General features: G+C 39.1%; 2 protein-coding genes across 2 annotated transcripts in view; one reads left to right on the plus strand and one right to left on the minus strand.

Moving 5' to 3' along the window:
- The window catches only part of msh3 (mutS homolog 3 (E. coli)), a 47,224-nt gene extending 45,031 nt beyond the window's left edge, over positions 1 to 2,193 (minus strand). Inside the window, 5 exon segments of the mRNA XM_078251078.1 lie at positions 308 to 481; positions 483 to 539; positions 1,028 to 1,263; positions 1,668 to 1,785; positions 1,935 to 2,193. Of these exon segments, the coding sequence (XP_078107204.1) occupies positions 308 to 481; positions 483 to 539; positions 1,028 to 1,263; positions 1,668 to 1,785; positions 1,935 to 2,069 (720 nt within the window). The 5' untranslated portion in view covers positions 2,070 to 2,193.
- A 5,957-nt stretch (positions 2,194 to 8,150) lies between these two features.
- Positions 8,151 to 14,399, plus strand: LOC144518411 (lymphocyte antigen 6C2-like). The gene is made up of 3 exons (XM_078251083.1): positions 8,151 to 8,277; positions 13,876 to 13,974; positions 14,092 to 14,399. Exons 1-3 carry the CDS (start codon positions 8,232 to 8,234, stop codon positions 14,238 to 14,240), a joined length of 294 nt encoding a protein of 97 aa, XP_078107209.1. The 5' UTR covers positions 8,151 to 8,231; the 3' UTR covers positions 14,241 to 14,399.
- The last annotated feature ends 189 nt before the right edge of the window (positions 14,400 to 14,588 follow it).

Below are 14,588 nucleotides of genomic sequence, written 5' to 3' on the forward strand. Positions count from 1 at the left end.
CGCAAAGAGATGACATCTGTGCTGCCTTTAAGGATAATTGAGGCCACATTGAGTGTTCAGGCAAATTAGAGTTTGGTCTGAAAGTAGTGCATATAAAACTTGAATTAAGAATAAAGTCTATATATATATATATATATATATATATATATATATATATATATATATATATATATATATATAAATAAATAAAATATTGTTGTTTCCTATCCACTACGACACTGTTACAGTGACATATTTGATATATTTTAGATTGATACTGTTCATTTCTTTCCTGCATCATTAACACAGATGCTTTTTCAGATCTCACCTCTGCATCCTCTCCAAAGAACCTGTACTTGTAACCACACTCCACAGCCAACAATGCATCCTTATGCTGCTGTTTCAGCTGGATGACCTGCTGTTCCAGGGGAGTGTATATGCTCTTTGAGTGCCCGGGCGGTGCGCTTGAGTCTAATGGGGAACTTCGTTCTGCACTCCTTTTTTCCTCTTCCTGCTCCTGCTGCTCCGCCTGACTTGGCAAATTGAGACAAGCGGAACGCCTGCAACAGAAAACAAAACGTATAAAAGCACTCCGTGTCTTTTCAGTAGCAACAGTTCTCAACTAAAAGCATGAAGTTCTCTATTCCCCACTACCTATACAGGAACCTTTTGTTATATATGCAATAAGTTCATATCAGCCCATATTTGGCTGATTTATCTGCCTTGCTCTATTGTTGTCTTTAATATAATACTTGGTTCTTAAAAATGCAGTGAATGCTACTTGACATACAAGTCCATATGTTTTTGCCATGATTAATGATTGGTACAAGATCTTACATTGACCCTACATGCGGAAATTCATTTTTTGCTTGCGCTACTCTCAAAAGGTCAGAGGTCAGAGTCACTATGGTGCTGCTTTACTCATGGACACTTCAGCAGGGCAGATGCTTGCCATTGACATAAGAGCTTAAACCTTCATTCTTGGGCCAACCTGCTACCACAAAACTGATGACAGTGATGTGATGGAGTCAACATTTAAATTGGGTACCTGTTTTGTAGCGGCCAGCCTTAAACTCTCCTTTTCTTTGACCTCCTCCTCTTCATCCTCATGCTCTTCCGCTGTCTGCTGAAGACTGTTTTCATGGCTTCCTTCGATGCTTCCTTCATCACAGATCTTACTGCTAGCAGTATCACTGGGTTCAGCCGAGCAGGTGAAGCCTTTCAGCTTCTCCAAGGTGGAGGAGTAGAGGCCGGCTGCTCCTCGGCTCGATCTTAGCGTTGTCTCTGGAGTGAGAAGAAATAAAGTTTGCATCAAGTATGACTATAAAAGGTATAAATAATTTTACTCTTTTTCATACACAATTATTACCTGAATGAGCTAAGGAAGATTTGATGCCCTTAATCAACAGTTTGACAGACTAACATTGTGTCACATTTACACAGCCTATGGTCACATCAGCCAAAATTCCAAATTTTTTTAAGTTTTAAACAATTAAAATACATCATGAGTAGCTCCGTCTCATATCTCTCCTAAACAACTCACAATAACAGGAGGGTTTAACATTACTGCACATGCTGTTTGGAGAAATGTGATGTTTCAGGAAGAATGTGTGAGGCTGTGAGTGAGATGGATGAGGGAGGGTTGAGAAGAAATATGGAGTTTCTGTTTTTGAGGTGCACACACTCACCTTTAGTGCTCTGACAGGATGCAGGCTCGCAGTCTAAATCCTCCACCTGCTGGTCTTGTACAGAAAGCTTGGCTCGTTTTGTTGGCAATCCAAAAGCATTATCAGAGGAAAGTTTCTTCTGCAGTACAAAATCAGTTAAAGTTCAGTAATTAGCATTAAGTTAAGGACACCTGATCTAAGCGTGTGTGTGTGTGTGTGTGTGTGTGTGTGTGTGTGTGTGTGTGTGTGTGTGTGTGTGTGTGTGTGTGTGTGTGGGGCATACCTCACCTTGCCTCTCGAAAGCTGAGCAGGATTTTGGTTAATCCCAGACTGAGTGTTTGAGGGACTGCTGCTGCTCAGACCTCCGAAGTACTTGCTAATGGAGGTCTGAGTGGTGCAGGACTTCTTCAGAGACTTTGGCATGTTTTCATTTGCTCTTATATTGGATGAATCATGAACACATGTATAGAAATCGGTGCAAATGGGAAGCTAACCATAGCTAAGGCTTTGGCCTTACTGCCCCGGCTTTTCAAAACATAGCTGCAGTGCGCATGTGCTGAGATCACACAGGCGCGTAAATGACGCAGCTAACGTGAGAAGGATACTGGTTTTTCAAAATTAAACCATTTGGTTTATGTGGTTAGAAAGATAAGAAAAGTTGTTGTTCTTTTTTAGACTGAATTTATCTAGCTGATCTACTGCAAATGAAAACATTACGTGAGCTCATGAAATGGATGCACTTTCATAGATTAACTACGTAAATAGTTCGATCTAGACTAGTCAAAGTCGAGTGCAGGGTTTAAACACTTTTCTTCTAACTCTTTGCATGCCATCATGGTAACGCCTACCGCATGGATTTCATGGATATTAGATGTATGTAGAATAATAATGGTCTAATGTTATCTTGTTCCGCTTTAATTTTGAAAAATACTAAATTACTTCCGGTCTCATTATCACATCTGCATTTCTAGACATAACAATTGTTATGTTAAGCTATTATAATACTAATAATAATAATTATTATTATTATTATTATTATTATTATTATTATTATAAGTATCCCTTGTTAAATTTCTTCTATTGCGCCAAATTATCAAGAGATTATTTTAATTTATTGTACTGTAATTATGATGAAATTAGATGATTTCAATAGAAGTAGGCTGTCATGCCTGATTGTTTCGAAACAAATACATGTTTCCCTGGTGATATTTGTCACACTGTTGATCACATACCAAAATGTGTCAGTTTTATTGATGATTAATAATGAATTAGCAGCATTAAGATTTCAGATGACTATTATCTGGGGGGGATGATAGTCCATTTATTCACGGTTAAGAAAAAAAGGTTTAAATTGATTATGTGTTTTTATAAAAATGGGTAAATGAATGAGCATTAGATTTGGAGTAACTTAAACCAATGTGTGACACTATTCCCTATTTCTATAAAGCATGTGGACTGACATGCTACCAATGTTATTTGTTCTGATGAAGGAGCACCTGACTAGATGTATTTCTTGCTGATTTAATAATGTATTTTGAGAACAAGAAGAAGGAAGAGAAAGTGCCTTCTTCTGTATTTGTCGAGACAGCAGTGCATGGCTGTCTCAATGTGATCACTTTAGGGGTGACATTATTCAGGTCACTTGGGAGGAAGCTTTGTCAGGAAATGCAAATGTTCAAGTTCTGAAAGAAGACTGTGGAGAAGTTGGTATGAAAGAAGAAGGGTTCTCTCCAGTTCTCCTCTCACTTGCTGATTAACAATCTGTTTTTCTCTCCGTTCACGATGCAGCTTTATGGAGCTCTGATCCTGTTTATGACTCTGTCTACAGGTAAGAACAGCTTTCAAGTTAGGCCTATGTGCATTGAGTGAACATTGTAACTTGAAGAAAAGAAATGTGTTGATGTTTAAAGGTTATTATAAAAGCTAAAAGAGAAGTGGTGTCAAAAAGTTAAAAACAATAGTTTGACATTTTGGGAAATATGCTTATTCACTATGAGAAGATTGATACGACTTTTCAATGCTTGCAAAGTGTAAAAACAAAATATGGTTCTATGGTGGTTATGTTTCAAACTGAATTCTTGCTCTAAACCACTAGACCTTCCTGTAGTTTTCACTGGTTAACCTCATGGTGTGAAAAACATACAAAATATAAGAAAATAACTGACAAGAAATTCTGTTATATTTAATTTCCTAACTTCCTCCCTTCATTTTCTGTCCTCTCTACTAGGCAATTGTCAGTGTATTCTTGCAAAACACAACATAACAAACTCTGTGTAAAAAACAAAAGTGATAAGTGATGTGTGAAATTTGGTATGTCTTATGTTCTAGTATGTGGATTAAGATGTTACACATGCACAGCCACTGACCCTAAATCCTGCACAGACACCAAATCTTGTCCTGTCATCTTCAACCGTTGTTTTTCTCTCAGAATAGACGGTAAGTTGTTCTTTCACATAACATGTTCCTATTGCACACATCAAAATCAATCATCAAGCATCTGATACAATGTGTTGCTGTACTGAATTCCTGGTGGCTATTATACATGTCATGACAATTCTTTAAACTGGTTTCTTAGAGTATTCTTATCATCTTTTGCAGGTTATAACATGGTTACCAAGGGCTGCCAAACCTCCTTAGCATGCGTAGGTTCCGTGGCTTGCTGTGAAGGGAACTTGTGTAACAGTGTCATGCCAACTGGTCCCTGTGCCATCCTCCTGCTGGTATCTTCAGCCATCATCACACTCTTCCTGTGAGGCTCTGGGAGTTTGTTATTTCTATGCTGCACTTTTTTCTGACTCAATTTGTATAACTGAAGAAGAATAAAGAACTTCTCACTGCAAAACTCTATTTCTCAGTAAGTGAGATAATCATACATTTAGATGTAAAATCTAAAGTCTGACTTGTTATGGGTATGTTTTGGGTATGGATCTGATTATATAGTGCTGACTATTCAAGGCTGTTTGATGTAGTTCAAGTAAATGTCACTTGTCTAAATTAGCAATTTGAGCGTATTTGGGGTAATGTTGAGCTAGATAGAAGAGACATATTTTACAGGACTTCCAGTATGCTTTGACATTTACTTTAAACTGTTTTTGGTCTGTTTCAAGACCAAAAATATACATTTCAAGTTTTTTTGTTTTGTTTTGCATTATGGTATATTCTTAACTTTATCTTGTAACAAATATCTAATTTCAAGGTTTAGACTTTTCTTTATCTTTTTCAACATTCACATCACATTCCACTGATAAAATTGTGCTTACGTTAGTTTATAAATTGAAATTTTGACCTGATGATTGTGCTGATCAAAAGTCAAGGAATTCATTGGGATTCATCCTCTGGGGGACCATGAATATCTGTGTCAAATTTTATCCCAATGTATCTAGTAGATGTCAATATATTTCACTTGAGAAGTGAATACGTTTGTGGCGCTAGGGGAAAAGTCAAGGGATTGTTTTAAGTCATTCAGATTCATCCTCTGGGGACCACGAATATCTGTGTCAACTCATCCAATAGTTGGTGAAACACTTTCCTCAAATTATAAAGGTCAACCTCATGGACCCCACGGTGGCACTAGAGGAAAAGCCAGGGGGTCATTCGGAAACATCATCTGGGGAACACAACACCCTGACCTCTTTTGAAACCTCTCCAATATTCACTGGATAACGTCATTCTGCATCATTTTCAACTTAAACTGCTATTTTATAAGAACACGCTTTTTACATACCACCAAACATACTGTACTGTATGTGGACATGATCATCATTCACTGCAACATGTATTTTAAGAAAAAGAATGAAATCCACACGGTGTCGTTTTGCATTGCTGAGGGAGCAGAGTTGCAGAAAAAGACCAGAAGGCATTAATGGGTTATATTGTCTTCTGCAGCAGCAAATAAATCCTGGAAAAAAATCCCTTGAGTCTTCCTGTAACGAAGTACTGGCACTTTCTACTGTGACAAATTACCAATAAAGGCTTCTTAACCAACTGGACATGTTCCGGCAAGAATGTAATCTGAAATTGGGGAGAAATTAACAACATCGGCAGCCAAGATAACAATAGCAACAGACGTTACTGCAGTGTTCACATTTCATGTACACTGCTACATGTAGCTAGATGCTAACATCACAGGAGTTATCTTGGTTGCATGATGTTGTGAATTTATCCCCAATTTAGATCACATTCCTACTGGAAAAATTTGCAGTTGTGTAGTTTTTGCTTTAAAAGCCTTTATTGATGTTTTTTTTAATCGTGTTAAAGCCAAAGTGTTGATGCCTGTGCAGTATGCCCATTTTGACATTGACACATGCAATCTAGCATTTCCTTTCCATGCCCTACCCACATCCATTAGGCTACATCATACTGGAAATGTTTCAGAGCTGTGGTTGTAGAAATGTACTGGAAAGTTCTGTGATGAGAGTCTTGCAACAGGAAACCACATGCACAGCATAGTAGGCTTAACACGGAAACTGTTTTCTGTGAGCATAAAAACAAAAATCAGCCTTAGATTTGGAGTGTCTTAAACCATTTGTTCTCTTTAATGTGTGGATTTAGATGCTACACATGCAAATCCACCGACCCTAAATCCTGCACAGACAAATACAACTGAAATGTATGTGAGATGATGCTGTAGAAATCAATGGAATACTTTGAAGTGAACTATGGCAACATTTACACCCTGGTTTGTACGAACCAATATATATTTTATATACAGTTTGACCTGCCAAAAATATGCTTTTATCTTTAGTTAGAAGCAGTATTAGGCTACACTTTCTTTATAGAGGGAGAAAAAAGAAGAGGTGGAAAAAAGAAGAGTGAATCAGGCAATGTGGCACTGAGAGTAAATGCAAAAGGCTAATGGTTTACAAGTGAAAAGTACATAGGTGGTCTGATATAAAGTGTGTTTACAGGAGCTTAAACAAAGAAGCATTTATTGAACAATCTGTGTAAAATGAAGCATATTGTTGTCATGAGAACACTTTTTGACTTTAGTTTTGGTGATCATGTTTTCAACTCATTGTAAGGATTACATAGTTGTGTTTAGGGTAATTAAACATATGGATGTCAAGCTTTTTGCAAAAGAACAAACATACTGTGTGTATAGAGAAAGTGAAAACAAATATTTTGTTTCCTTTAGCAGTTTACCTTAATTCAGAAAGTATTTAATCACTGCAATACAAAGGCTGTTAACATTACCAGTCATTCAATTAAGAAACACATCTCTAACTTTGTAGTGTCACAGTGGAAATACTCAGATGGATTTCACCAAGTCTCCTCCAGTAAAATATTAGCGAATTCGTTTATTTAGTGTTTTGACAAAATTCCTTTAAACATGTTTTTCTCACAATAATTAATCTAGTTTACTAACATGTCGGCCACAAAAACATACGGGCAGTGGCGTAACGAGCCAACACCGGGTCCACGAGTAGGCTACCATCAATAGGACAGGATAGGATCATAGAGACACAGCATATAAGAGATGAGATGACTGACAAAATCAGGAGTAGCCTACGCGCACCACAACAACAACAACAACAAAAAAACACTGGTGAATGCGCACCATAACACATGAAAAAACACACAAGGGCAGTTTTGTACATGTCCCTCCACAAGTCCCTCCAGGATTTCGTGGCTTTTTTTTTAGATTGTTGCGGCCCAAAATGCCTGAGGATTTGGGGGGAGACTAATAATTATTACTATTAATTAATTACTCTGGGCTGAGATTTCCTAGGAACCTTACCAAAAAGGCTCAGGATGCTGCAAATGTTGGTATAATATGAAAATGGCTGGTGGATTTAAAACAAAAAGTAATAATTTATTGAATGAATCAAATAAAAAAAAAAACGAGTGTAGCTGTCCTCAATTTAGGTCATCCTGTACGTCTCATCTCCGGTTTTTCCTGCATCCACCGTGTGTGATTTTGTGTGTGTGTGTGTGTGTGTGTGTGTGTGTGTGTGTGTGTGTGTGTGTGTGTGTGTGTGTCAGTCGTGGGGGGAACTCAGCAGCCCCGCCTGCTGCAGAGATCAGACAGAATGTAAACAGCAGCAGCTTTCAGTGACTTTATAGTGAAAAAACGTTACAGCGTACATTGATGTTAAAATGTTTACAGGTTGGCAGGACGGTCTGAAATGTTCTGCACGGTCTTTCATTGTACGTTTTGTTGGTAAATGTTAGATGTTCGAGTCACACACGTGAAGAGAACGGTCTCTGAAACAAGGAAATGAATTTGACCCGTTCTCACTCCCAGTCACGCGGGCCCCTGATTGGTCCGGGCTCAATAATTAATTTTTGCTGTCTAATTACCACTTACAGCTATTGTGTTTAAGATTTGATCATTTATAAAATATATTTTATCTGCTATAAGGATGATTCACATTTCACTTCTTATATTTGACCTAGTAGCCTACACCCATGAAGTCAGATGTCTACTACAAATTAATTCTGGTGCTCACTTTGGGAGGAGCCGTTGGAAAATGAAACCGAAAGATGACTGCGGGGTTGGACTATAAAAGTAAAAAATCTGAGCTACTTGAAGACTTCTCTTCAGTTTTTGGGTTGAACAAAAGTCAGATTTGCTCTCCGTTCACGATGCAGTTTTATGGAGCGCTGATCCTATTTATGACTCTGTCTGCAGGTAAGAACAGCTTGATTAATGTGTATTGGCCTCACATAAAAAAGTTATTATAGTGTTGGGTGTTCCATTTTATTTATAGTGTCAAATCATAACAGGAATTATCTCAGGACACTTTACAGATAGAGTAGGTCTAGACCACACTCTATAATTTACAAGGACCCAACAATTCCAGTGATTCCCCCAAGAGCATGCATGAATGCGTAAGTGTGACAGTGGCGAGGAAAAACTCCCTTTTAGGAAGAAACCTCGGACAGACCCAGGCTCTTGGTAGGCGGTGTCTGACGGTGCCGGTTGGGGGTATGATGAACAATGGCAATAATAGTCACAATAAAGATATTGTAATAGTAGAATTACTATTAGTAGTAATAGTAATTCAATAGGTGTCGTAGAGCACAGCAGGGCGTGGCAGGGCGTTGGCCGGACATAGCAAGTCGAAGCCGGGCATTGCAGTGCGTGGCAGACAGCTGCCACCATGATGTAGGTGCCATCATGATCCAAGATGATGATGCTGGGCAGAAAAAGAACATAAGGACTCCGGGGAATAAGCTCCCCGGAGCTATGTTAGTAACAAGCATTTCTGGGACACGAATACACACAGATGGAAAGAGAGAGGAGAGAAAGCTCAGTGTGTCCAAGGAGGTACCCCGGTAGTCTAGAACAATAACCGCATAACTAAGAGCTGCAGAGAAGGGGAGATAGCGAGGCTGTGTTCCGTGTTGGCGTCTGAAAGTGTGATAGGGCTCATACTTTTCGTTTTTTATGAATTCATGAATTAATTTAAAGATATAGGCCTAGATGAAAAGTTTTTGTAACTCTTATATTGGGATAATTCTGTTGATTGTATTTTGGGTGGGACTCAAAGGATTGTACTTTTGTTTTCCTTGTCTTTTTTCTTGTGTAGCCTATATATCTTTACGTTGTTTGTATGTTTACCCGGGGCCTGTTGCACAAAAGTAGAATGAAGAAATCCAGGATAACTGAAAAAGCGCAGCTTGACTTAGTGTGTTTCGGTCATCGCGGCTTAATCGGTTGCACGTTTGCCGAGCCAGGATGAGAAGGTGAAGCTATGTCAAGCCAGGTGTAGATAGCTGGGATAAGTGCACGTTCACACACACGGCTTTCTTAAATAGACCACGGTATCGATCACAGATTTACTGATGCAGAAATGGAGAAGACGCGTGCGCATATGTTTAACCCGCTGAGCAGCAGCTGTTAATGGAAAATTACAGGAGGTGAAACATATAATATGCAAAAAGGGAAATACGGCTGTTGTTCTCAGACAGAGAGAAAAAGTCCAACAGACAAAACAATGCGTAAGGATTTAAAAAGATCTACTTAGGGCCTACTAGTCACTCCACATTTTTACAAAGTTTTAATTGCTTTTAATATGCTTGTTTTGTGTTGGTTTTATTACTGTATCTGTTTTTATGTGCTAAATGTGCTGGTTGTACTGTAAAGTGTCTTTGAGTAGCCTGTAAAGCACTATATAAATAAAATGTTTTATTATTTAGCCTACTTTGCCTTAAAAGTGAGCAGAGGGAATTCATGTTCCTCGGGCAATTTACCCTAAGGACTAGGCTTAATGAGAGAATATGTTTTACAACCATATCCACAAATCTATATAAGCTATAATTCTAAATATCTTTCTACAATTAATGTTCATACAGAACAAACATGACTGGACAAAAACTAGAAAAAGAAGTAAGTGACTTCAAAAACACACTGTAAGCATAGCTGTAAAACAATATAGCCTATTATTCAGGGTTTTTTTCTCACTCCCAGATGCGTGACAGCACCAAAATAAAAAAATTAAGAAGCTTTGTGGCATTCCAACACATTCTCACTCCCATCTCGTAAAATACGGACGTTTGGTCAGGTGCCATTGTCGTCGTTATTGACACTAAAAGTCTCCTTTAGAGTCCGCTGCACGGTGTGGGAGGATCCCCCTGCCTCCCCCCGCCTCTCCACGTTGCACGGGGCATATTTCACGGTGTCTCCGGTGCCAGTGCAACCATTTCTTACCATGTAAAGAACTGCAATAGTAGGATTTACATCAAACTTGTGACAGCAATAGTGACAAGTAATGCATGTTAATAAAAATAAAGCAGAACACATTCAGAAGACAACAGAATAACGGTTAAACACGTTTATTTCTGATCAGAGCGGCAGCTGATTTAACACACAGACTCCAGGATTAATCTTAGCCTGGCTGTTAGCCTGCTCTGGAGCAGGCTAGCTGCAAAGAATAAATCTCCATGGTTGCTTGGCTGGGTTTAATTCAACCTGCGTTTGTGCAACCAAGTCAAAGCTAAATTCATCCAGGATAACTTGAATATCCCGGCTTAATCCCTTATCCTGGTTTTGTGCAACAGGCCCCTGATTGTTTGTTTGTTTGTTTTTACTTTTTGTTTGTAGAGAAATTATCATGTTTTAGTTTTATTTAAAAAAAAATTTCTTCCTCTTTTGTAATAGGGGTGGAAATTGAATAAGCCTTTCGGGCTTCTCTCCGCTCCTGCACTGTATTTGCTACAGCTCGCACGGCTGTAGTTCCAGTGAGACAACCTGTAGGGGGACCGAAGAGGGAAAAGTTACATAGTATGCCTTTAAGGTTAATATTGAAGATCTACAGTGCTATGCTCAATATGATGTTAAGTTGCTGATCAGTGGGTTTGCTGCAGTTAAATATATATCCTCTGTCCCAGATGAAACGATAGTTACGTTATTGTAACTCCAGATTCTATGAGTATAGGCGTAGCCTTCTAAGCCACGCTATTGGGTTTATCCCTTCGCGCATGCGCAGTCGTGAAGATTTTCTTTCCCGCCCTTGCGTACCGCTCGGGCTTCAACTACGTCGGCAAATACTGTATATAAACAGAGCGGACCCGTTGCTCTGCTCCCAACATAAGCTTTTTCTTCAGCTAATATAACCGGAGCAGGTGGCCCGAATCTTAGAGGGCTACACCTATACTCATAGAATCTAGAGTTACAATAACGTAACTATTGTTCTATTTTGTATAGGCTTCGCCCTCTAAGCCACGCTATTGGGTTAGGGCGAAGCTGATGTAGTCAATGCCACCTGCGACCCAGAGCCCACAAGTGGAATATAGGCTAAACTTTTTCCGCCTCTCTGTCTCTCTCTCTCTCTCTCTCTTATGCACTGACAGGAGACTGTATCAGATAAGCCGTTATCTTGATAACGGAGCCTGCCATGGTAATGACTTGGCCTAGCTGGCTGTAAGGCCCAAGCCGTGAGTGCAGGCGTGCATGATTGGTGAGGGTAGTACATGATTGATATAATTATGGGACGCCCGTGTTCCTCCCAGCCACCCAGAGTGTGTGTGTGTGTGTGTGTGTGTGTGTGTGTGTGTGTGTGTGTGTGTGTGTATATATATACATATATACAGTGCTGCTCATAAGTATTCATACTGATGAACGATGTGACAGTTATCGAGACTTCGTATCACTTTTATTTTAAAAGCTAACTCCTCTTATATCTTCCCCTCGATAACCCTCGCTCTACTATGCCCTCTTCTGCCGTACGGTTAACACCAGTTACCGTCAGCGGAGCGAATGTTTTGGCCTATTTAAAAGGAGTTACTTCGGATACTTTCCTGTTTTAAGTTTTATTATAGAGACACACACACCCATACTAAAGGGTCCTCGCCTGGGTCAGGGAACCCAAAGGCGAGGCAAGAGACTTTGATTAACACCCTAGATGTTCCCTTATTCACGGGCGTTTTAACCTCCTATACAGAAAAAGTATTGCCCGAGGGAAGCTTTATAACCATATGTTTTTCAGTAATACTCAGTTTAAAGCTGCTCTTCGCGGAATCACCAAAAGCTCAAGTCCGCTGAAAAATGCAGTCTCCGATGAGTTGAGAGGAGGCTTGCTGTCAAAATCGATCCCCGCTGGGTTGCAACTCACCCAGCTAAAGAGGAGTCAAACTGCCTCCCGTAGGGTTGTTCCCCTACCGCTTGGCAGGTTTGAAGAAAAAGAGGAAAAAATAAAAGTCTTCCAAAAAGGCACAAAACAGATACGCGGGTTTTGTTCCCTAGTTCAAACTTCAACTCAGGTATTTTTATTTTAATTAAATCAGAAAGTTAAAAAAGGCAAAAAGCCCTAACAGAATAAAATGAATGTTCTAATACGGAGATTCTTTCAGTATAAAATGCCCCAAAAAGAAGAGACTCTATCATCGAGTTACTCCTATTTATACATACATTGATCAGTTTCCTAGCCCAACACGAGCTCAGGTATTTTTATTTATTTTATAAAGAAAAGCCAAACTAACACAGCAGTGTAAAAATAAAATGCACTACACTCAAAACCAATCTGATTCTATGAGTTTCCCTCCAAGTGCTGAGAGGTTTAATAAATCTTCTAAGTCCCACTGTCCGAAGGCACGAGGTACCCTATTCGGTCCCTAAGTACCATATTCCGTACCGGATAGGCTCGACAAGTGTTCCCTCCCGATTGAAGGCCCTGACCCTCTGCGCTGTGAGCACGAGGAGTCTGGGCCTGCCCCAAAAAAAGAGGGTGCTTTGACTTGCAAAGCTTCTCTTTTATACACAATTAATCTCCCTCGCCTTATAGACGCAGCTCGGGAGTGTTCACTCTAATTTCATCTTTTTTGCAAGCAATACACCTTACAGCTTACAGGAAACACACCATGTGCCATACAGGATAAGCAGCTGGAGTTCAACAGTTTGTGGTTGGCCTTCTTGCGCCACTCTACACAAACTGTCAGCTCTCTTCACTTTAGCAGCAATGGAAAGAAGTACTTTCCACTCAACCAACTGCATTTCTCTAAAGCACACTATCTATCCTGTTATAGATTCAATACAGATTAATATGTTTTCAAGCACTCACACAGATTACTACATTTTGAGCAATAATATAGTTTTAGCTGTTCTTTGTTTTTTTTGTTTTTTTTTTTTTTCAACTGAACCTCCGTTCAACAATACCCATGCTAAGGTTGACTAAAAAGAGGCATGGTTTTATTTCAGTTAGCCTAATAGCTGGTTTGATTTGCATTGATATGGCTCTTATCTCAGTTAGCTGAGGGCCTATGGGACTTCCAGGAGTGTCTGGGAGTCAGTCCAAAAAGCATGGTGTTTGTTCAGTCAAGGAAATGGTTTTGTAATTGGTCAAGTTTAGTTGAATAGATCAGTTTCAGTTGTTCCTGGGCATGTATAATCCACATAACACTAATGAGGGTATGACACTCCTGTGCATATCCATTCAGGGAGGCGTGATTCTTTTTTAGTTTTAAACTGACCAAAACTAAAACACTAATAATCATGGATAGCTTTTAGATGGTGGGAACATTAAAAAAAAGTTTAAATTGATTGTGTGTTTTTGTAACTCTTATATTGGGATAATTCTGTTGATTGTATTTTGGGTCGGACTCAAAGGATTGTACTTTTGTTTTCCTTGTCCTTTTTCTTGTGTATATAGCTTTACGTTGTGTGTATGTTTACCTGATTGTTTGTGCAAATAAACTAAACTAAAACTTGTACAAAATGTGTAAAACAATGAGCATTAGATCTGGAGTATCTTAAATACCATGTGTGACACTATTCTCTATTTCTATATAGCATGTGGATTGACTTGCTACCAATGTCAAGGCAAAACCTGCACGGACAAGGTAACTTGTCATCCTGGCTTAGACCGCTGTTCCTCCATCGATTTGAACGGTGAGTTGTTTTTCTACAGCTAATGTTAATCATTTCAAACAGATTATCTATCTGAGCTGATATTATGATGTACTAAATGCCTGGTGGCTTTTATTGTTTTTTCATCATGTCTTGCAGGTGTCATTACCAAGAGCTGCATGGCCACAATTGGATGTATCAGCCCCATAAAGTGCTGTGAGGGGGACTTGTGTAACAGCGCCGTACCCACTGGTTCCAGTGTCCTCCTCCTGCTGGTTTCCTCAGCCATCATCACACTCTTTCTTTGAGGCTCTAGAGCAGCTACAGCTTAAGAATATTAAGTCTTAGTTATCACACAATTTGTACAACTTAAGAAGAATACGTACGTACATTTTCAAGATGTAAAAGCTGTGAATGACTGCAGATCGATGTTTGTTTAATAAAAAGATAATATGATCGACCATTAATTTGTTTAATTCTTTAAGTTTTGCATTTCACATCACTATTTTATAGTAAAAGTAAGAAAATCAATACGTTACATGGTTAGTGGTTGATCCTGAGGATTAAGGAAGCAGATCAGCAGACTTTAAGACTTTGCACTTCCTACTTTGATGCCAGTGGTTAATTTCTACAGGCCTACTTATCACCACAAAGTG

This window comes from Sander vitreus, chromosome 5, assembly GCF_031162955.1.
Source record: "Sander vitreus isolate 19-12246 chromosome 5, sanVit1, whole genome shotgun sequence".
Lineage (NCBI taxonomy): Eukaryota > Metazoa > Chordata > Actinopteri > Perciformes > Percidae > Sander > Sander vitreus.

Bases quoted from the DNA above. Each gene is read 5' to 3' on its own strand.
- LOC144518411 (XM_078251083.1), top strand. From the start codon at position 8,232: ATGCAGTTTTATGGAGCGCTGATCCTATTTATGACTCTGTCTGCAG. The intron at 8,278-13,875 runs GTAAGAACAGCT...ATTTCTATATAG, and splicing joins ATTTATGACTCTGTCTGCAG to CATGTGGATTGACTTGCTAC. The intron at 13,975-14,091 runs GTGAGTTGTTTT...CATGTCTTGCAG, and splicing joins TTCCTCCATCGATTTGAACG to GTGTCATTACCAAGAGCTGC.